This window comes from Mirounga angustirostris, unplaced genomic scaffold (genome assembly GCF_029215605.1).
Source record: "Mirounga angustirostris isolate CCGP_5_RB_7025 unplaced genomic scaffold, mMirAng1.0.hap1 SCAF_11, whole genome shotgun sequence".
Classification (NCBI taxonomy): domain Eukaryota; kingdom Metazoa; phylum Chordata; class Mammalia; order Carnivora; family Phocidae; genus Mirounga; species Mirounga angustirostris.
Genome location: NW_026991719.1, coordinates 41,708,549 through 41,731,304, shown reverse-complemented (window position 1 = coordinate 41,731,304; position 22,756 = coordinate 41,708,549). Strand labels below are relative to the sequence as shown.

Below are 22,756 nucleotides of genomic sequence, written 5' to 3'. Positions count from 1 at the left end.
CTTTTAAATATTTTTAGTTGCTGCTTTAGCAAAAGCAGCTTTTCCTCCAACTCTGGCTTGGTCTCCTGTTCTGACTTCAACCCTTGGCTACTTCTCTCCCCCTCCTTTAGCTTCTTTAGCTCCTGGGCTCTCACTAACAGCTTGGCCTGCTCTTTCTTACAAGGATACATGGGGTTGCATTTAGGGACTGCCCAGATAATCCAGGATAATCTCCTTATTTCAACAGCTTTAATTTTTTTTTTTAAAGATTTTATTTATTTATTTGAAAGAGAGAGACACAGCGAGAGAGGGAACACAAGCAGGGGGAGTGGGAGAGGGAGAAGCAGGCTTCCCGCGGAGCAGGGAGCCCGATGCGGGGCTTGATCCCAGGACCCCGGGATCATGACCTGAGCCGAAGGCAGACGCTTAACCGACTGAGCCACCCAGGCGCCCCTCAACAGCTTTAATTTAATCATATTTGCAAAGAACCATTTTCCAAATAAGGTAACATTTACAGGTTCCAGGGATTATGACCTAATGTCTTTGGGGCCATTATTCAGCCTACTATAAGGAGTAAGTCAGACATTTTGTTCTGAAGTTCTAGGATCACTGGGTTTTGAAAGGGGTGACTGGAGCTTTCTGAGGCCACATGGGCAGAAGTTGGTGCAACCTGGTGGGAGGGATGTGGGCTCTGTGGTCAGATAGACCTGCATTCACTTCCCAGCCGCAACACCTGATGACCTTGGGCAAGTCACTCAACCTTTCTGACTCTCCATTTCTCCCTCTGTGAAGTGAGGTGCTGCTTGCTTCTCTCTCACAGGGCTGTTGTAAGTTGCACTTAACACAGGGCTAGGCACATTGTGAGTGATCAACAAACATTAGCTGTTCGTATTAAATCAGGAGCATGTTGACAATAATAACATGCACTTATTCTGTGTTTACTTTCTTCTGGGTTCACAAGGGATCTTAACATACACTCCCAGGAAGACGTATAGATGGCCTTATTACCCCATGTCACTGATGTAGATTCAAGAGAGCAGGATTTGCCCAGAGTCAGCCTGTCAACAAATAGCAGAGGAAGAGATGAAGACCATGTATGGCTGATCTTTCAACACAACTAGAGTCTCCACCACAGGAGGGGATTGTAAATCCCAGCACATGCAGAGAGCATATGTAAACGTAAACACATCGCAAGCAAGAAAGTCTGTGGCCAGTTGTAAGGAGGGACTTGCCAACTCTTGGGGCTGCAGACTTTGGTGTGGAAAACCAGGATGGTGGACATGTCTGTGCTCAGTACTTTTCCACAAAGACAACAAGAGACTCTGCACCAGTGGTGGTGACAGACCCCTGTATGAGAGCAAGGCCTGAACAAGGACCCAGGATGCTGTGGACCTTTTGACTCCAGGATGAATGGCTGAAAAGGCCAACATCATGTGGCTGTGGGAGTTTCCCATGATTTCCCAAGAATACTGTTCGTTGACCCCAAGATTTTTTCACTCTATAGTATATTTCCACTTCTTTAAAAAAAAAAATTCAACTTTAGGGGCACCTGGGTGGCTCAGTCTGTTAAGCATCTGCCTTTGGCTCAGGTCATGATCCCAGGGTTGTGGGATCGAGTTCCACATCAGGCTCCCTGCTCAGCGGGAAGCCTGCTTCTCCCTCTGCCTGCCGCTCCCCCTGCTTGTGCTCTCTCTCTGTCAAATAAATAAATAAAATCTTTTTTAAAAAATTCAACTTTAGGGTGCCTGGGTAGCTCAGATGGTTACGCGTCTGCCTTCGGCTCAAGTCATGATCTCGGGGTCCTGGGATTGAGTTCTGCATCGAGCTCCCTGCTCCACGGGGAGCCTGCTTCTCCCTCTCCCACTCCCCCTGCTTGTGTTCCCTCTCTCTCTGCGTCTCTCTCTGTCAAGTAAATAAATAAAATCTTTAAAAAAAAATGGAATCTTGCACAAATTGTAACTTTATCATTTGACATAGGTCGGGGAACTCAGGATTTGAGAGTTGGTGTTAATTTTCCTCAAGGTAAATCATTGCTGTTGAGTATGAGATCAGAAAAACATATCTGTCAGTTTCGTGATTCAACCACTTAGACTTTCTTGCATGTATTTCTGGTATGATTGGCCATGCAGACTATTGTTATTTGTGACATTAAAAAACGGCTTTATTGAGATATAATTGACATTTAATAAATTGTACATATTAGAAATATACCATTTGATAAGTTTATAGATTACATATATGTATTCACCATAATCAAGGTAGTAAACATATTCATCACTCTCTCATCCCCACTGATGCTGTTACTAAAAATTAGTTTGCATTTTATAAAGTTTTATATAAATAGAAACATGCACTATGTACCCTTATTTGAATAGCTTTCTTCACTCAGTATTATTTTGAGATTCATCCATGTTGTGTTGTATGGATGCACTCTAATTTGTTTATTCATTCATCTCTTGATGGACATTTGGGTTGTTTTCAGTTTTTGACTATTATAAATGCACTTGCCATGCAAACATTGTACAAGTCTTTGTATGGACATATATTTCCTTTTTCTCCTGGGTCAAAACCTAAGAGTGCAAAAGCTGGATCATATGGTAGGTGCATGGTTAGATTTTATTTTATTTAATTAATTAATTTTTAAAAGATTTTATTTATTTATTTGACAGAGAAAGACACAGCAAGAGAGGGAACACAAGCAGGGGGAGTGGGAGAGGGAGAAGCAGGCTTCCTGCTGAGCTGGGAGCTCGATGTGGGGCTCGATCCCAGGACCCTGAGATCACTACCTGAGCCGAAGGCAGACACCCAACCATCTGAGCCACCCAGAGCCCTGGGCTATTTTCTTATTGTTGAGTTTTGTGAGTCTTTTTTACATTCAGATACATGTTTTTGCCAAGACTTTTCCCAGTCTGTGGCTTGTTTTTCCATTATCTTAACTGTGTCCTTTAAAGAATGGATTTTTTAGTTTTGATGAAATCTAATTTATCAATTTGTTCTTTTGTAAATTGTGCTTTTGTTGTCAAATCTAAGAAATCTTTGCCTAACTTAATGTCACAAATTTTTCCCTGTGGTTTCTTCCAGAAGTTTTATAATTTCAGGTTTTAAATGTAGGTCTATGATCCATTTGGAGTTAATTTGTGAATATAGTGCAAGGTATGGATCCAAGTATGTTCTTTTGCATTTCTATATCTAATTGTTCCGGCATCATTTGTTGAAAAAGCCATCCTTTCCTTACCGCATGGTCTTTGCATCTTAAAAAAATTAGTTATAACCCACATATATGTGTGGGTTTATGTCTAGAGTATCTACTTTTGCTCCGTTTATCTGCTATTTGATCTTTACACCAATACCACACAGTGTCAGTTACTGTAGCTTTATAATAATTCTTGAGTCAGTGTTAAGCCCTCCAACTTTGTTTTTCTTTTTTAAGACTTGTTTTGCCTATTCTAGATACTTTGCATTTTTTTTATTTTTTAAAGATTTTATTTATTTATTTGACAGAGAGAGACACAGCGAGAGAGGGAACACAAGCAGGGGGAGTGGGAGAGGGAGAAGCAGGCCTCCCGCTGAGCAGGGAGCCCGATGCGGGGCTCGATCCCAGGACCCTGGGATCATGACCTGAGCCGAAGGCAGATGCTTAATGACTGAGCCACCCAGGTGCCCCGATACTTTGCATATCTTTTCTTTTTTTTTTAAATTTTATTATGTTATGTTAGTCACCATACAATACATCATTGGTTTTTGATGTGGTGATCCACGATCCATTGTTTTCGTATAACACCCAGTGCTCCATGCAGTACGTGCCCTCCTTAATACCCATCACCGGGCTAACCCATCCCCCCACCCCCCTCCCCTATAAAACCCTGTTTGTTTCTTAGGTCCATAGTCTCTCATGGTTCATCTCTCCCTCCGATTCCCCCCCCCCCCACTTCATTTTTCCCTTCCTTCTCCTAATGTCCTCCATGCTATTCCTTATGTTCCACAAATAAGTGAAACCATATGATAATTGACTTTCTCTGCTTGACTTATTTCAATTAGCATAATCTCCTCCAGTCCCAACCATGTTGATGTAAAAGTTGGGTATTCATCCTTTCTGATGGCTGAGTAATATTCCATTGTATATATGGACCACATCTTTATCCGTTCATCATTCATACTTTGCATTTCTATATGAATTTTATTTATTTAAATTTAAATTCAATTAGCCAACACCTAGTACATCATTAGTTTCAGATGTAATGTTCAGTGATTCATCAGTTGCACATAACACCCAGTGCTCATCCCATCATGTGCCCTCCTTAATGTCCATCCCCCAGTTACCCGATTCCCCCCACCCACCTCCCCTCCAGCAACCCTCAGTTTGTTTCCCAGAGTTAAGAGTCTCTCATGGTTTGTCTCCCTCTCTGATTTCTTCCCATTCAGTTTTCCCTTCCTTCCCTTATTGTCCTCTGCACTGTTTCTTATATTCCACATATGAATGAAACCATATGATAATTGTCTTTCTCTGATTGACTTATCTCACTTAGCATAGTACCCTCCAGTTCCATCCATGTTGATGTAAATGGTAAGTATTCATCCTTTTTTTAAAAAGGATTTTATTTATTTTTTTGACAGAGAGACAGTGAGAGAGGGAACACAAGCAGGGGGAGTTGGAGAGGTAGAGGCAGGCTTCCCATTGAGCAGGGAGCCCGAAGCGGGGCTCGATCCCAGGACCCTGGGACTATGACCCGAGCTGAAGGCAGACGCTTAACGACTGAGCCACCCAGGCGCCCCAGTATTCATCCTTTCTGATGGCTGAGTAATATTCCATTGTATATATATACCACATCTTTATCCATTCATCTATTGAAGGACATCTCGGCTCCTTCCACAGTTTGGCTATTGTGGACATTGCTGCTATGAACAATGGGGTGTAGGTGCCCCTTCATTTCACTACGTCTGTATCTTTGGGGTAAATACCTAATAGTGCAATTGCTGGGTTGTAGGGTAGCTCTATTTTTTTTTTAAGATTTTATTTATTTATTTGAGAGAGAGTGAAAGTGAGAGAGATCACAGAGGGAGAGGAAGAAGCAGACTCGTGGCTGAGTGGAGAACCTGATGCAGGGCTCGATCCCAGGATCCTGAGATCATGACCTGAGCGGAAGGCAGATGCTTAACTGACTGAGCCACCCAGGCACCTGGGTAGCTCTATTTTTAACGTCTTGAGGAGCCTCCATACTGTTTTCCAGAGTGGCTGTACCAGCTTGCATTCCCACCAACAGTGTAAGAGTGTTTCCCTTTCTCCACATCCTTGACAACATTTGTTATTTCCTGTCTTGTTAATTTTAGCCATTCTGACAGGTGTAAGGTAGTATCTCATTGTGGTTTTGATTTGTATTTCCCTGATGACAAGTGAGGTTGAGCATTTTTTCATGTGTCTGTTGTTCTTTATGAATTATAGAATCAGCTTGTCAGTTTCTACCAAAAATCTTGCTGAGGTTCTTATTTAGATAACATTAGATTTATAGATAAATTTGGGGAGACTTGACATTTTAACAATATTGACTTTTCCAATCCATGAACATGGCATATCTCTCCATTTATTTAGATCTTACTTAGTTTCTCTCAGCAATATTTTGTAACTTTCAGTGTATAGATCTTTCACATGCTTTGTTAAATGTATCCCTAAGTGTTTCATGATTTTCATAATGTTGTAAATGATATTGGTTTTTAAATTCAATTTCTGATTGTTCATTGCTGGTATATAGGCATACAGTTGGTTTTTGTATATGGATCTTGCATCCTGCAAACTTGCTAAACTCACTTATTAGATCTAGTAGCTTTTTAAAAGATTTTATTTTTTAAAAGATTTACTTATTTATTTGAGAGCAAGAGCGAATGGGAGGAGGGAGGGGTAGAGAGAGAGGGAGAGAATCTCCAGCAGACCCCCTGCTGAGTGCAGAGCCCAATGTGGGGCTCCTGGCTCTCTCTCACAACCCTGAGATCATGACCTGAACTGAAATCAAGAGTCAGACGCTTAACTGACTGAGCCACCTAGGAACCCCTCAAGATTTTATTTTTTAAGTAATCTCTCCACCCAATGTGGGGCTTGAACTTAAACTGCAAGAGGAAGAGTCGCATGCACTACCGACCAAGCCAGCCAGGTGCCCCAAATCTAGTAGTTTTTTAATAAATGCTATTGGATTTTCTACAAAGATGGTCATGTCATCTCTGACATTGTCTTTTTTTTAAAGATTTTATTTATTTATTTGACAGAGAGAGACACAGCAAGAGAGGGAACACAAGCAGGGGGAGTGGGAGAGGGAGAAGCAGGCTCCCCGCGGAGCAGGGAGCCCGATGCGGGGCTCGATCCAGGACCCTGGGATCATGACCTGAGCCAAAGGCAGACGCTTAACCGACTGAGCCACCCAGGCGCCCCTCTTTTTTTTTTTTTTTAACAATGAACTTGCTTTTAACCGCAGATTTGTCATTTTAATGTGTTCTTCATTCAATACTTCACCTTAAAATATGTATAGAAAAGTGAAAACAGAAGCCATCCCATAAAACCTTTCACCGAGTTTTCACTATCATACTCACTATCAGTAAATCATTAGAACAGTGGTTCTCAACCAGGGATGATTTTTGCTCCCCAAAGGACATTTGGCAATGTCTGCAAAATTTTGTCACAACTGGGATGAGGGGGCTACTGGCATCTAGTGGGTAGAGGCCAGGGATGTTGTTAAACATCCTATAATACACAAGATAGCCTTCCGACAGAGAATTATGTAGCCCAAAATGTCAGTGGTGTTGAGGTTGAGAAATTCTGCACTAGAAATCAGTACATACACAGATGTGATCCTCACAATAAATGTCCTTATGCAGATAACACGATGTTGATAGATGTAGCAGGGCTCATTTAAATTTCATATCAATTTTATCCTTTCCTCAAATCCTGTGAAAACTGTACCTTTTCTTTTACTTGGTGGGATGTCCCAGGGTTCTTCTGATATGCGGTTTCCCTCATTGAAAAGGGTCAACAAACTTGACATTGTTGGACTGTAGGTTTGTTTCTGGTGCTTTTAAGTTGATCAAGCTAGAACAAATTCATGCTGTGGAATCAGATTCTCCATTGTGAAATGTGTTTCTGGGAAACTTGACTGGTCCAGAAACTGGAGGAACGGGAATGGACCTGATGATCCACACTGCTGCAAAAATCCAGATGCCACTGCTCATCAAATCCCGAGTAATTTATTCAGTGTTTTTCCCCCTTTGGCCCAGAGGTTCCCATGGCTCCACTGGCCCCTGACCCCCTAATTCCTTTCAACCTACAGAGCTGCGAAGCAAAGTAACTTAGGCCATCTGCCGAGAAACCTGGGAGACAGGTTCCTCCCCTGAGGCCTTTGGATCCACTGGTGCAGCTGGTATGTCCTGGTACCTGGAGGCAGAGGGTTGGACAAAACGACCTGCTGGGGCATAGGCAGCACAGAGCGGGGACACTTCCTGCAGCTCTATACCAAGGGTGTCAGATACAGGTTCTTCACCCCTGCCCTGAGGATACCCTGGCCACTCCTGGACAGAGGCAGTTTCTCTGTTTCCTTTAGTCCCTCCCAAGCCCCTTCCGAGGCCTCTTCAGTGGAAGGAAGGCATCAGTTCTCAGCTCCTGACCTTTTTCCTTGGGGTTGTTTTTCACAGGTTTCACTAGACATGTGAATTTATCTTGGAGGCGGGGGCAGGAGGGACTCAGTGGGACAGATGACAGGGAGGCTGGGGTAGCCAGATCCTTGATGCAGATTCTCACTGATCTCCTTCACTTCTGCCTGGGAGTTGGGTGGGTGTTCCTTGGGCAGGAGACCCTCCATACCTGATTCACCAAGTTAGTTGCTCACTTGGTCTCTGGTTTTATCTGCTTCTCTCTTTCTCTTCATCTCCTTCTCTTCATTCTCTTTCTCTTATAGTCTCTCACAGGCCTCTCTCCTTCTCCCATACTCTCCCTCTTTTGTTCTTCTCTCCTCTTTACCTCTTGACTAAAGGTGTTGGCTGCAGCATCTCGAGCTGACGTCCAAACCCTAATACAACCACAACAGGGCCAGTGACATTGTCCTTAATCACCTGTTGCTGTCACATCCTGGGGGACCCTGATAGTGCTGACACCCTGTTGAGGTCACCAGGGCATCAGTCCCCTCCCAGCCTTGAATGAAACAATTCACTGCAAACCCCTTCTGAAGATGTGGCATCAACCACGAGGGAGGCAGCCGGGGGATGATGAGGAACTCTCAGCATCATCTTTCCACTTCGGTCCAAGACTCCTGAACTGGAAAGGGCCTATCTAGTCAGCCCTCCCTCTCCCCGCGCTATAGGTTTTCATAATGATGGGTTTTTTTTCTTTACTTATACCTACAAGCTTCTTGTTTTTGGAAAAAAACAACAACCTTAAAGTATATTTTGCATAATTAACTAGACTCTATTTAGAGGACAACTTTAATTCATGTTTGTTAGTTAGAAAAACAATTTTCTGTAACATTTTATTTCCTACCATTGTTGCAATTACTCTAGAGATGAGAACTATATATTGGCCACCCTGGTGAACAGGACAAACTTTATCTTTTTTTAAAACCTAAATTAAATAAAATAGTGAAACTCCTCAATTTCTGAGTCTTTAGACTGAACGATCTAACAACTAAGAGCCCAGGTGAATCCTATCTCCTTTCAACACATCACACCCCGGGAGTCCAGAAGGCAGGGACATTTGCAATCAGGGCTCTGGAGACATTTACTGCAGAAGGGAACTGGAGCATAGAATCATGGAGAACACACCTCCCAGGGACCAACACTTTCACCCTGAGCCTGAACATGAAATAATAATGAATGTCTATCCCTCAGATATGAACTTTGGTCCTGGTCCTCTGTTAATTCTTCCACTCTCATAGACACTCAGGTCTGCCCTTGCACCTGGTTCTCTCCTCAGTTTTCTCTCTACACAGCCTTCTATTAATACTTCTGCCACTAATGCTCCACTTGTTGGGGCATTTAATGTAGGTCTCTGTCAACAAGTTATTCTATCATCAATTTACTCTGTCATGAAAAGCAAACCTGAGTCTTTACTTCTATCAATGCCTAATCTGATCTGTGAATGAAATCCAAGCCTATTAACATTAGTTTTCCCCGGTGATCTATATATTAAATCCAGATTGCTGTTATAGATTTTACCACCAATGTCCCTCTTTTCTGACCTTGACTCTGGCTGTCTATTAAATCTTTATTCATCAATGACCTTTAGCTTTAACCTTAAACCCAGGGCTCTGTTAAGTATTCTGCCATCAATGTGTCTGTGTTCTAGATCTTAAACCTGGGCTTCTGTTAACTTTTCCACCATCAATGCTCCTATGACCATTACCTAGGGTCCAGAGTGTCTATTGAGATTTCCATCAGTTTCCTTTGTTCTGACCTTGAACCCAGGCCTTTGAAAAAATTCTGACATAAAAGCCTGGGTCCCTTTGAATTCAAACCTGATCTACTGTCGGTAGTCTTTCCCTATTAATACATTGTGTCTCAATCAAGTCTTCCACCACCATTGACCCTCTAATTTGTTATCTTACATGGAAAAAGGGACTTTGCAGATACGATTAAATTAAAATCTCGAGATGGGAAGATTATTATGGATTATCCAGATGAATCCAATGTAATCACAAGGGTCCTTATAAGAAGGGAAGAGGAGGGTCAGAGTCAAAAGAAGGTGTGATGGAGGAAGCAGAAGGTCATAGAGACTTGAAGAGGCTACACTTCCTAATTAGGTCATTATTTTACCTTCAGTGTCCTTTGACCTAGAAGTAAGATTTTTTTTTAAGATTTTATGTATTTATTGGGCGCCTGGGTGGCTCAGTTGGTTAAGCGACTGCCTTCGGCTCAGGTCATGATCCTGGAGTACCGGGATCGAGTCCCGCACCGGGCTCCCTGCTCGGCGGGGAGTCTGCTTCTCCCTCTGACCCTCCCCCCTCTCATGTGCGCTCTCATTCTCTCTCTCTCAAATAAATACATAAAATCTTAAAAAAAAAAGATTTTATGTATTTATTTACTTGAGAGAGAGAGAGGGGGAGAGCAGAGAGGGAGAGTGAGAGGGAGAAGCCGACTCCCCGCTGGGCAGAGAGCCCCTTGTGGGACTCGATCTCATGACCCTGAGATCATGACCTTAGCCGAAGGCAGACTCTTAACTCTTTACTTGTTAGTTTGAACCTCGGTAGAGGTCTTGCTTATTTCGCCATCAGTACTCTATTTTGTAGCTCTAGAATCCGAGCCTTTGTTAACTATTCAATCCCATTCCGGGCTGACCTCCAATCTAGTCTTTTGTTATTTTTTCTAAAATCAATGCCCCTTAGGCTCTACCTTAAACCTCTGCCTCCTACTTCTTTCGGCTTTGATACGAGCAGCAAAAAGCCACATCTGCCCACTTTAAGAGGCGCGGGCAGAAGGTCGGGCCTGTGAGTGACAAGAGAGGGCGGGCCTTCTGTGTTCCAAGGAGCCAATAGAAGAGCAGGAGCGCCGCGACGCCGAGCCTTGAGTGACAGACGGGGAGGGGGCTCGGCCCCATTGAAGGAACAGTAGGAAGGCCGGAGGGCTGTGACGCCAGGCTGCGAGAGGCGGGCCGGGAGCGTGCGTGAGACGATACGTTACGTCCGAAGACTCTCCGCTTTCACCGGAGGTTTTAGCAATGAGGCTTCTGCAGAGCGATCTGCCCGGCGGTGCTTCTACCTTGCGGCCTTACCACCCCTTCCCCGCCCCCCTGCCTGGGTCCCGGTTCGCACCGAACACCCCTACCCGCACGTCGCCACGCCTTTGCTCAGGCCGGGCCTCTGCTGGTGACCGGGAACGCCCCTTCACCCTCCCGGAACAGTCGCTACACTCCCGAGCCTCCCACTGCTTTCGAAGCGCCAAACCCGAATACCCGGCCTCGGAACTCTCACGGGGACGTCCCGGACCCTAAAACACTATCTCTTCAGGCTGGAATGGGAGCCTCAAGCAGCAGTGTGAGGCCCTGGCCATTTTCCTGGCCGGCGACAGAGTTCCCGGCGCAGCCCGAATGACGCCATTTTTGTTACTGGTAGAGCTCGGGCTTGGAGGCTGTTGCTGAGCCTGCGAAAGATAAGCTAACGCGTCATCCAGACCCACCAAGGAGGGCTGGAGGGGAAAGGGAATTTCAGGCGATGTTGAGCCCGTTTGTGCAAGCAGGGAGCCAAGCTCGTCTTGAGGAGGAGCTTTGGGGTCCTGAGAGCAGAGCCAGGGTGAGGGGCCCGGTTGAGTGATGCGGGTCGGTGTGGTCAGTGATGGGGACATGTGGAAGGACCAATGAGGGGGTCCTTCGGGCTGAATGATGTGGAGAGCAGTGATAGGGAAGGGAGTCTGTAGGACTGTGTGTGGGACATGCGATGAGGAGTTTCTGGAAGTGAGTGACCCGGGGGAGGTCTGTGCAGTGAGCGATCGTGTCTGTAGGGTGAATGATGGGGTTTCTAGGAAGTGAGTGAAAGGGGTCTGGGGTGAGTGATGGAGTATGCAGTGAGCAATGGTGTCTGTAGGGTGAATGATAGGGTTTCAAGGGAGTGAGTGAAAGGGGTTTGTAGGGTGCGTGAATGGGGTCGGGGTGAGTGATGGAGAGTTCGTTGGGTGAATGATGGGGGATCTGGGGTGAGCATTGGGGTGGTCTTTAGAGTGAGTGATGAGGGTCCACGGGGACAGGAATGGGAATATGTAGGGTCAATGTTGGGATTCTGTGAGGTCCATGATGGGCGGCTCTTTGAAATTGATAATACATCCATGAATAAACAAAAATCCCTGCCCTTGTGGTGTCAACATTCCAATGGAGGCGACAGCCATTGAGGCTTTACTCTGTATCTCCCTGATGACCACGTTTTCATATATTTCTCTTAGATCCTCTTTTGTGAGGCACCTGTTCAGATCTTTTGCTCATTTTTCTATTGGATGTCTGCCTTTTCCTTATTGATTTGTAGGACTTGTTTTTATATATTCTGATAACCACCCCTTTATCAGTGGTATGTGTTTTCCAAATATTTCTTTGATTCTTGGCTTCTCTTTTCCTCGTTGTGGCTTTGAATATTAAGGTTTTAAGTTAACTTTGAGCTGTAAAGCACAATGTAAATTTAGAGTTTTGTTATTCTCAAGTTAAAAATCAGACAATGTCCTCTGTAATTTAGGGCGAGAATTAATTTTTTAGGGCATTCAGGAATAGAGAGTTGCATCTCTGAAAACTTTGGTGCCGTGACAGCTAGGGAGGAGTTCTCTGCTTTTTGTTTTCCCACCAGCTCACCCTCTAGTTACCCGCTGTGTGATCATGGATAAGTCACTAAACCTCTTTAGGCCTCAGTTTCCTCACTGTGAAATGAGGATAATAGCAGGGTCTATCCTTTGAGGCTTGGGATGATAATTAAGTGAGTTAATACCTGACTATTATCTATTCACCATGGTTTTGTAGCACTGATCTTGTATGGATCATCCGTGAACTCAAGGTCAGTTCTACTCATGTGATACCCAAGAAAATAGAATAAAAGAAATTAAATGCCAAGGAATAAGATTTTGTCAGGTAGCATTGAGCTTTGGAGGGCCACAAACCATTGTGATATCTTAGGGGTCGGATGTTTGTTGTTATTAAACAATTGGGAGTGTGATCTTGTGATGTGCCTCTTCTTCACTTTGCAGCTATATTTCCATGCTATTGACTTTATTTCCATAGTACTACTAAGCTTATGTCTATGGAAATTTTCAAACATTCAGCAAAATAGAGGGAATTATATAATAAACCCCCATTATGCCCCCCACCCAGTCTCATTAGTCATCACCCGATGGCCTTGTTGTTTCACCTAGACCAGGGTATGGAAAACTATAGGCAGTGGGCCAAATCTGGCTGCTGTTTTTATACAGCTGTAAGCTAAGAATGGTTTTCACATTTTTTAATGTTTGGAAAAAAATCAGAAGAAGAATATTTTGCGACATATGAAAAGGATATAAAATTCAAATTATCATGCTCATAAATGAGGTTTTTCAACAGTAGTATTTTAAAAAACTTTTTTAGAGAGAGAAAATGCAATGGGTTGGGGGCAGAGGGAGAGGGAGAGAGAATCTCAAGCAGGCTTCATGCTCGTTGTGGAGCCCGATGCAGGGCTTGATCTCACCTCCCTGAGATCATGACCTGAGCTGAAATCAGGAGTCGGAGGTTTAACCGATTGAGCCACCCAGGTGTTCCATAAGTGAGGTTTTATTGGGACGCAGCCGATAAACAGAATTGGCTTATGTATCGTCTGTGGCTCTGCTTTCAATCGCTGAATAGTTGCAACAGAGACCATAGGCTTCACAAATCTGAAATATTTACTATCTGTCTCTTTACAGAGAAAGTTTGCCAGCCCCTAATCTAGACCACCCATTTATTTCTCCCTCCCAGATCGTTTTTTCTTTGTTACTGATAACATAAAATGCACAAATATTTTTTAAAGATTTTATTAATTTATTTGACAGAGAGCATGAGCAGGGGGTGGTGCAGGCAGAGGGAGAAGCAGACTCCCCGCTGATCAGGGAACCCGATGTGGGACTCCATCCCAGAACCCTGGGATCATGACCTGAGCCGAAGGCAGATGCTTAATCAACTGAGCCACCCAGGCACCCCTAAAATGCACAAATATTGTGTATAGCTAAATTAATCTTTACATATGTAGTCCTTATTATTTTGAAACAAATCCCAGATGTATCATTTCATAATAAAGTCTTCATCATGTACCTGTAAAAGATAAGGTCTTAAAGGTCAATACTGTTATTCAAGGTAAAATAATTAACAATAATAACTTCAGATCATCATTGGTTAAATTTTTAAATATCATTAAATATCTAGTCAGGCCTCAAACTTTAATGATTATCTCAAAGATTTTTTTGTCTGTTCAAATTAAGATCCATACATGGTCCACACTTCACATTTGGTTGCTGTATCTTTTGAGCCTCTTAATTGTGCCTAGTGTTATTTTAAATGGTCACCTGCCTTTCCATCCCTTGGAGGTTCCATAAATTATTTTCTCAGTCCTCAGTGATTGGGCGTTTTGGTTATTTTCAAAATTATGGTGTTTAAGACAGCTGTGATGAAAGTTCTTTCAGTTAAATTTCTGCGCACATCCATGATTATTACCTTAGAACAAAGTTCTAGAAATGGAATTGCTGGTCAGATGATAAACACAAGTTATCAATGAATTAACAAACAACACATGTTACATTCAGCCATTGAAGAGTGGTTAACCCAGCTTGGTCTCTGAAGACTCTTCTGTACCCCACTGCACCCCCAATTGCTTTCCAAAGAGAAACAAAATGACTGAGTCCCAGTAAGTTGTTTGTTTTCCACTTGGTTTTCCCACAGTAAAATGAGAAAGGACAATACTTTGAAAATAAGAATTAGAGAAATTTAGACAAAATAGAAGATCAAGATGCAGATGAAGTTGCTGTTAAGATACATGGATTATCTGGCCTTACTTCATATAAACTGAGCTAAACATTTTACCTTCAAGCTTCTGGCAGCCACAGTGAAACTGGTAAAAAGGATATGTTAGATGGTTTGCATTCTCCATCAAGAGAAATGAGTTCATCTGTCCAGCTCTTCAGCAAGTCAAGATTTCTGGGACTTTAGCTTAAGAAATTTTATTGTTGAATTTTCCTAAAGGCCAGTGATTTTCAGCTCAGTGTGGTATCATCGATAGTTGTTTCAAAGAGGCTATTTTTAGTTAAAAATTTCTGGGAGAGTCTTGGAGGATGGGTGGTTTCTTGGTTTTCCATGGCTCCTTTGCTGTCATCTCATAGTTTGTGGGATCATTCCCCAACTCAAGGCCAGTTCCTTCTCTGCTCTTCCATTTTATGTCTTTTTTTTAAACAGTTTTTTAAAAGATTTTTATCCATCCATATGATAGAGAGAGAACACGAGTGGGGGGAGGGGCAGAAGGAGAGGGAGAAGCAGACTCCCCACTGAGCATGGAGCCCACTGTGGGGCTTGATCCCAGGACGCTGGGATCACCACCCGAGCTGAAGCCAGACACCTAACCAACTGAGCCACCCAGGTGCCCCCATTTTATGTCTTTTTATCCCCTCTTTGCAAGGGTAATGTATATATGGTTCAAAGAATGTAAATAATATTGCAAAGTAAAAATTGGAAAGAAAGGGAAGTATCTCTGTAATGTAACTTCTGCCCTTTTCCCTGGCATAACTAGTATTATGTAGTTTGGGGATGATCCTTCCAAATACATATAACTCCTGTGTGTATAGATATATATGTATAAATGTGTGTGAGTGATTTTATTATTTTCATGTATTTTTCTTCACCACACACACTACATCTTCTGTAACTTTAAAAAAATGTACTGATAAAACCTTACCAAGAAATACAGTTTTTATACATTTTATTATGGGAAATTGCAATTTTGAACATACTCAAAAGTAGATTTTTGTGAATCCCTTGTACTTATCACTCAGCTGCAAATATTATCAACTGGTGGCCAATCTTGTTTTATCTATGGTCAATCTTCACCAACTCCTGTCATCCTCCTCCTCATCATTATCATCAAGCCAGTCTTTTATTAATGTTTTGTTGAGGATTTTTACTACTCTGTTCATGAGACATATTGGCCTATAATTTTTCTTGTATTCCTGTTTATGTTTTGGCATCACAGGTTGGCTTTATTTAACAAGTTGGGAAGTATTCTCTGAAAGAGTTTGGGTAAGATTAGTATTATTTCCTTCTTAAATATTTGGAAGAATTCTCCAGTGAAGTCATCATGGTGTGGAGTTTTGTTTGTGGGTAGGTTTTTAATTATGAGTTTGACTTATTGAAAAAATATAGTACCATTCAGATTTTCTATTTCTTTGTATGTTGGGTTTTTTAAAAAAGATTTCATTTATTTATTTGACAGAGACATAGCGAGAGAGGGAACACAAGCAGGGGGAGTGGGAGAGGGAGAAGCAGGCTTCTCGCTGAGCAGGGAGCCCGATGCGGGACTTGATCCCAGGACCCTGGGATCATGACCTGAGCCGAAGGCAGCCACTTAACAACTGAACCACCCAGGAGCCCCTGTATGTTGGGTTTGTTAAGCTGTGATTTTCAAATAATTTGTCCAGTTTGTCTAAGTCAGGGGTCAGCAAACTTTTTCTGTAGAGGCCCAGATAGAAATATTTTAGGCCTGTCGGCCGTTTGGTCTCTGTTGCAACTACTCAGCTCTGCTTTTGTAGGTCGAAAGCAGCTGTAGACAATATGCAAACCAATGAGCATGGCTGCGATCCAATGAAATTTTATTTATGGACACTGAAAGTTGAATTTCATATAATTTTCACATGCCACAAAATATTCTCCTTTCAGTTTTTTCTTCAACCATTTAAAAGTGTAGAAACCATTCTTAGCTCGTGGGCCAGATTTGGCCTGCGTGTCATACTCTGCTGTCCTATGATCTCCATTCTCAAATTTCTTGTCATAAAATTGTTCATAGCAGGGCGCCTGGGTGGCTCAGTTGGTTAAGCGACTGCCTTCGGCTCAGGTCATGATCCCAGGGTCCTGGGATCGAGTCCCACATCGGGCTCCCAGCTCAGCGGGGAGCCTGCTTCTCCCTCTGACCCTCCCCCCTCTCATGCTGTTTCTCTCTCGCTCGCTCTCTAATAAATAAATAAATAAAATCTTTAAAAAAAATTGTTCATAGCATCCTTTTATTATTCTTTTATTATTTATTTATTTATTTATTAAAGATTTAATTTATTTGACAGAGAGACACAGCGAGAGAGGGAACACAAGCAGGGGGAGCGGGAGAGGGAGAAGCAGGCTTCCCGTGGAGCAGGGAGCCTGATGTGGGGCTCGATCCCAGGACTCTGGGATCATGACCTGAGCCGAAGGCAGACGCTTAATGACTGAGCCACCCAGGTGCCCCTTATTATTCTTTTAATGTTTGTAGGACACAGCACCTTTTTGATGGGCTCTTTTATTTTATTTATTATTTTTTAAAGATTTTATTTATTTATTTGAGAGAGAGAGCACAGAGGGAGAGGGAGAGGGAGAAGCAGACTCCCAGCTGAGCAGAGAGCCTGATGTGGGACTCAATCCCAGAACCCTGGGATCATAACCTGAGCTGAAGGCAGATGCTTAACCGACTGAGCCACCCAGGTGCCCTGCTTATTGTTTTCTAGGAGCTTTTTGTATATGAGTGATGTGAATTTTGAAGTACACATTACAAACTTTTTTTTTTTGGCTATATGTTGATTTGTCACTCAGCCTTGTTGGCTGTCTCCTCTCACTAGATTATGAGATGCTTGAGGGAAGATATTTTTTCCAGGTGTCTTTTTTGCTGGATCCCCAGTTCCTAGAACAATCCCTGGTATTCAGTGGGGTCTCAATAATAGCTTGCTGAATAGATGAAATTTTTTTTTCACTTAACAGTATATCATAGAGATTGTTGCATATCAATCCTTTTTGCTTTTTATGGTTGTATATGGTATTCCCTTATGGGGATGGAAGCATAATTCATCCAATCCCCCATGAGGTTGTCTTCATTATTTTGCTGTTATAAGCAGTACTGTAGTGAAATACCGTCACACATGATGTTTTGCTCACATATATGAGTATATGTATTAAATAATTTCTAGAAATGGTATTGCTGGTCAGATAATGTGCACATTTAAAATTTTGATGGATATTGTCAAATTAATTGCCCTCAAAATATTTTGTACCAGTGTATACCCACAATGTGAATGCGCTCTTTTTTTGATATCTTTACCAACTTAGTGACTTATCAAACTCTAATCTTTGATAATATGTAAGAGAAACATGATGTTTTGTTTTGTCTTAATTTGCATTTCTCTTCATGTGAATGAAGTTGAACATCATTTTACATATTTAGAAGCCATTTGCATTTCCTTCTCTGTGAATTGATGGTCATGCCCTCTGATTATTTTTTAAAAGGTCAAGTTGTTGATCTTTTTCTTCATGCTTGTAGGAACTCTATAAATGGAGAAAATTAGCTCTTTGTCCATTTACGTGTTGTGCACATATCTATTCCCCAGTTAGTTGCTTGTCCTTTGAGTTTATGATATACTTTGTTATGCAATACATAAAATAGTCAAATTTATCAGTGTTTTCCTTTGTGGCATCTGGGTTTTGTAGCATGCCTAGTTAGAAGAGTTTTCTCCAATTCAAAATTATTTTTAAAATCTCTCCTGTCTTTATTTTATGGCTTCTTTTTTTCTTTGTTTAAATTTTTGTTATATCCCAAATTTACTTTTGTGTATAGTGTGAAATAAGGAGTCCATCTTTACATTTCTTCCAATAGCTACCCAGTTTTGAATAATCTGTCTTTTCTGCACTTATTTATTTATTTACATATTTTATTTTTAAGTAATCTCTACACCTCATGTGGGGCTCAAATTCACAAACCCGAGATCAAGAGTCACGTGCTCCACCGACTGAGCCAGCCAGGTGCCCCTGCACTTATTTAAAATGCTCCTTTATTATATATTAAATTTCCCATTTTTATTTATATCTAGTTTTAGACTGTTTATTCTCTTCCACTAACTATTCTTGCTAATGGCAGAATTTTACAAAGTTTTTCTCATTAAGTATGCTACACAAAATGTTAAGTAGTTATCCTACAGATATTGCTGTGGTAAAAAGATCAGAATGAGCAGATTGTACAGGAATGTGCTGTTATAGGAACCAGTGACATATGAGGATGTGGCTGTGGACTTCACCCAGGAAGAGTGGCAGCACCTGGACCCTGCTCAGAAGACCCTACACAGAGATGTGATGCTGGAGATCTACAGCCACCTGGTGTCTGTGGGTAAGGGCCCATTCTCCATGTAACAGTGAATCGAATCCTCCTCATCTTTCAGAGCTGTCAAGACCATGACCTTTATGATTTTCCATGAATAGGGTCTTTTCTTTTATAGTTTGTGTTTTACATCCATATTTTTGTTATATCTGGAATTTATTTTTGTGAGTTAAGGATCCATCTTTCCTGGGAGGCCCCTGAGACTGCTTTTCCCCATGAATTTCTGAATGGCCAAGGCCAAGACCATTATAATTTTCCCTTAACAGGGTGTTCAGGTATAAAACCAGGTATAATCTTCAAGTTGGAACATGAAGAGGACCCATGGTTCATAAAGAGTGAGTTGTCAAGGTGGATCCACTCAGGTAAGTGAGAATTGGGTAGACGGCTGAAAGGGCCTTCTCCTTCTTCTGACATCAGTGGCCTCCTTTCTTCCTTAAAATTCATTAGGCCTTCTTTATAATATCCATCCTACATCAGCACCTTCCTAGCACTTCTGTTTGTTGCTGTTTTCTTTTTGGTTTCTATTTGATTTTATCTTTATTTTCTTCTTTCAGACAGAGAGAAAAGCCTTGACTCTTCCCAGCAGATCATTTCTGAAGAACTTTCATTTCAAAAGGAGATATTGGGAAAAACCCCAAAGGATAATTCATTGTATTCTCTCTTAAAAGTCTGGCATACTGATGGTCAGATAGATAGGTATCAAGGAAACCAAGACAGAGTTTTGAAGCAGGTCACAGTCACTAGCCATGAAACATTGGCCAAGGAGAAAGGCCCCAAATGTAATACATTTGGAAAAATACTTGGTGTGTGCATAGACCTTGATCCTTCAAGTAAAAAACTCCGTGATTTTGATTCATGTGAAAAGAGCTTGAAATCTAATTTAGACTCACTGACATGCAATAAGAGCCATGCAAGGAAGAACCCCATTGAGAGATTTCGATGTGGGACACCACCTAGCTATCATGATTCCTGTTCTGTGCCTGAGGAAATTTACACTGGCATGAAACCCTGTGGACATAGTCGATGTGAAAAAGGTCTCAATCATAAACAAGTCCATATTCAGTATGAGAAAGATCAAGCTGGTAAGAAACCCAATGTTTGTAGTGAGTGTGGGAAAGACTTTATTAAGAAGTCACGGCTTATTACACATCAAAGAATTCATACTGGAGAGAAACCGTTTGTATGTGGCGATTGTGGAAAAGCCTTCAGTGAGAAATCACACCTTATTGTGCATCAGAGGATTCATACTGGGGAGAAACCTTATGAATGTACTGAGTGTGGGAGGGCCTTCTCCCAGAAGTCACCCTTCATCGTTCATCAGAGAGTCCACACTGGAGAGAAACCCTATGAATGTTTTGAGTGTCAAAAAGCCTTCTCTCAGAAGTCACATCTCATTATACATCAGCGAGTTCATGCTAGAGAGAAGCCCTTTGAATGCAGTGAATGTGGGAAAGCCTTCTGTGAGAAGTCTCACCTTTTTATACACCAGATAACTCATACTGGGGAGAGACCCTATGAATGTACTGAATGTGGGAAAACCTTCCCTCGGAAAACACAACTCATCATCCATCGGAGAACACATACTGGAGAGAAACCCTATAAGTGTAGTGAATGTGGAAAAACCTTTTGCCAGCAGTCCCACCTCATAGGGCATCAAAGAATTCATACAGGAGAGAAACCTTATATATGTACTGACTGTGGAAAAGCCTTTTCCCAAAAGTCACACCTTACTGGACATCAAAGGCTTCATACTGGAGAAAAACCTTATATATGTACAGAATGTGGAAAAGCCTTCTCTCAGAAGTCACCTCTTATTATACACCAGAGAATTCATACAGGGGAGAAACCCTATGAGTGTAGTGACTGTGGCAAAACCTTCTCCCAGAAATCACCCCTCATTATTCATCAGAGAATTCATACAGGGGAGAAACGCTATGAGTGTACTGAGTGTGGAAGGGCCTTTTCCCTGAAGTCACATCTCATTATACATCAGAGAGCTCATGCTGGAGAGAAACCATATGAATGTAGTGAATGTGGAAAGGCCTTCTGTGAGAAGTCTCCATTAGCTGTACATCAGAAAACTCATACTAGGGAGAAACCCTCTGAATCTGCTGAATATGGGATGGCTTTTTCCCGGAAATCACAGATGATCACATATCAGAGAACACACACAAGGGAGAAACCCTCCCAATGCAGTGACTGTGGGAAGGTATTCTGCCAGCATATATACCTCACTGGACATCAGAATCCACATAGGAGAGAAACCTCATATATGTACTGATTGTGGGAAGGTCTTCCCAGAAGTCAGACTTCACTGTGCATGAAAAAACTCCCACTGAACAGAAATCTTATGGATGTGTTGGACATGAAAAAAATGTGGCACCTCCTTAACTGTAGAATAGACTCATATGTTCCTACGTATTTCTTTTTTTCTTTAAAGATTTTATTTATTTATTTATTTGAGGGGGTGGGGAGGAGGAGGAGAGGGAGAAGGACAAGCAGACTCCGTGCTGAGCTCGGAGCCCAACGTGGGGCTTGATCTCAGGACCCTGAGATCATGACCTGAGCTGAAATCGACTGAGCCGCCCAGCCACCCCAATTTCTAAGTATTTGTGATTACCCTTCCACAGAATGATCTGGTCAGGCTCTCAGAATATTTTCAACACTGTAAATATGGAATGCATTTGTTCACAAAGTATCCCATCCCCCCTCACAGAATAAATGTGTCTGGAACAGTTAGCACTGTTTTGGTGTTATTTGGTCCTTGAAGGTATTGTAGAACTCTCCTTGAATTTATTTGGGTATGGTGCATTATTTGAAGGCAATCTTTCTGTATTTCTTTCATTATATTTTCTCTCTTTAGATTACATATGTATTTATGTTGATATATCTATCAATATATAGGTATAGATATATGAATCCCTGGAATTTTCATAAAAATCATCCATTTCCTCAAGGTTCTTAATATATTTGTGAAATTTTGTAAAAAAAAAGAAAAATATATTTGTGAAATTTTGAGCAAAGTGATCTCATATGATTCATTTAATTTTCTCTAAATATGTAGTTATTTCTCCACTATCATTTCTGATAGAGTGTATTTGTGATTTTTTTCCCTCAGGTAAACCAATACTAACGTTTTATTTATTTTATGGCCCACCAAGACCAATTCTTGCATTTATATAATTTTTCTATTTTCCAGTTCATTTGTACTTTTTATTTCATTAGTCTTTCCATTTTCTTTTCTATTTTTTCTAACATCTTTAGTTGAATGTGTAAGTCAATTAATCTCATTCTTTCTGGTCTGTTTATAGATGTATTTTGGGCTGTGTATTAATCTGAGAACTACTTTAGCCATTTGTGGTTCAATCTGAGAGTATTCTGGTTTTTGGTAGGTAAGTCCTACTGTATAACCCAATTTGGTTTGTGGGTATAACATCTATTTAGTCTTAGGTCTCCCAGCATATTTCCTGTTGTGCATCCTGTTTTCATTGCTTTTATGTCTTTTAATCTTTCATCATGTGTTGTAATTTCTTTTATTCTATTTTCGATGTGTTCTTTGTGTTCCAGAGCATAGCAAAGGGAGGTATGCTTCCAAAAGGTTTTCAGGAAGCTAGCAGAATTATGGTATCCATAATCTTGATAACCCATAATAGCTGAGAGATGAGATTTGAGGCGGCAAGGAAGCATGGTGGCAAACTTTTGATCGTAAATGTTCAGAGGACTTTTTTACCTTTCTGCTTAATGCTGTGATTTAAGGTATATAATTTCTCTTACAGTCCTTTGGGCAGAGATGGGATTATTTTTAGCTCATTCTTTCACAGAGAGTAAAGCCTTTTTGTTTCCAAATTTGTGTCAGCAGTCTTTGCCCACCTTGAGCAGGACATGTTTTTGAAAACTGTACTGTGAGTAACTTTGGTTTGGTGATTGCTCATGAAGTGAAGGATAAGCAATAGTGAAATGTC

At 41.6% G+C, this 22,756-nt stretch overlaps 1 protein-coding gene across 2 annotated transcripts; it reads left to right on the top strand.

Annotated features, from left to right (window-relative positions):
• The first annotated feature begins 10,589 nt into the window (after window positions 1–10,589).
• Window positions 10,590–22,191, top strand: ZNF630 (zinc finger protein 630). Of its 2 annotated transcripts, XM_045876973.2 has the most exons (4): window positions 10,591–11,234; window positions 18,677–18,803; window positions 19,061–19,156; window positions 19,349–22,191. In XM_045876973.2, the coding sequence occupies exons 1-4, from the start codon at window positions 11,157–11,159 to the stop codon at window positions 21,073–21,075; spliced, it is 2,028 nt and encodes a 675-aa protein (XP_045732929.2). In that variant the 5' UTR covers window positions 10,591–11,156; the 3' UTR covers window positions 21,076–22,191. The 2 variants fall into 2 exon arrangements, with proteins under 2 accessions (XP_064430071.1, XP_045732929.2); XM_064574001.1 differs by lacking the exon at window positions 19,061–19,156 and having other exon boundaries at window positions 10,590–11,234.
• Window positions 22,192–22,756: the final 565 nt, after the last annotated feature.

Excerpts from the sequence above, each read along its gene's own strand:
- ZNF630 (XM_045876973.2), top strand. The coding sequence starts at position 11,157 with ATGTTGAGCCCGTTTGTGCAAGCAGGGAGCCAAGCTCGTCTTGAGGAG. Across the intron at positions 11,235-18,676 it reads GTCCTGAGAGCAGAGCCAGG|GAACCAGTGACATATGAGGA; the intron begins GTGAGGGGCCCG and ends GTGCTGTTATAG. Across the intron at positions 19,157-19,348 it reads GTCAAGGTGGATCCACTCAG|ACAGAGAGAAAAGCCTTGAC; the intron begins GTAAGTGAGAAT and ends TTCTTCTTTCAG.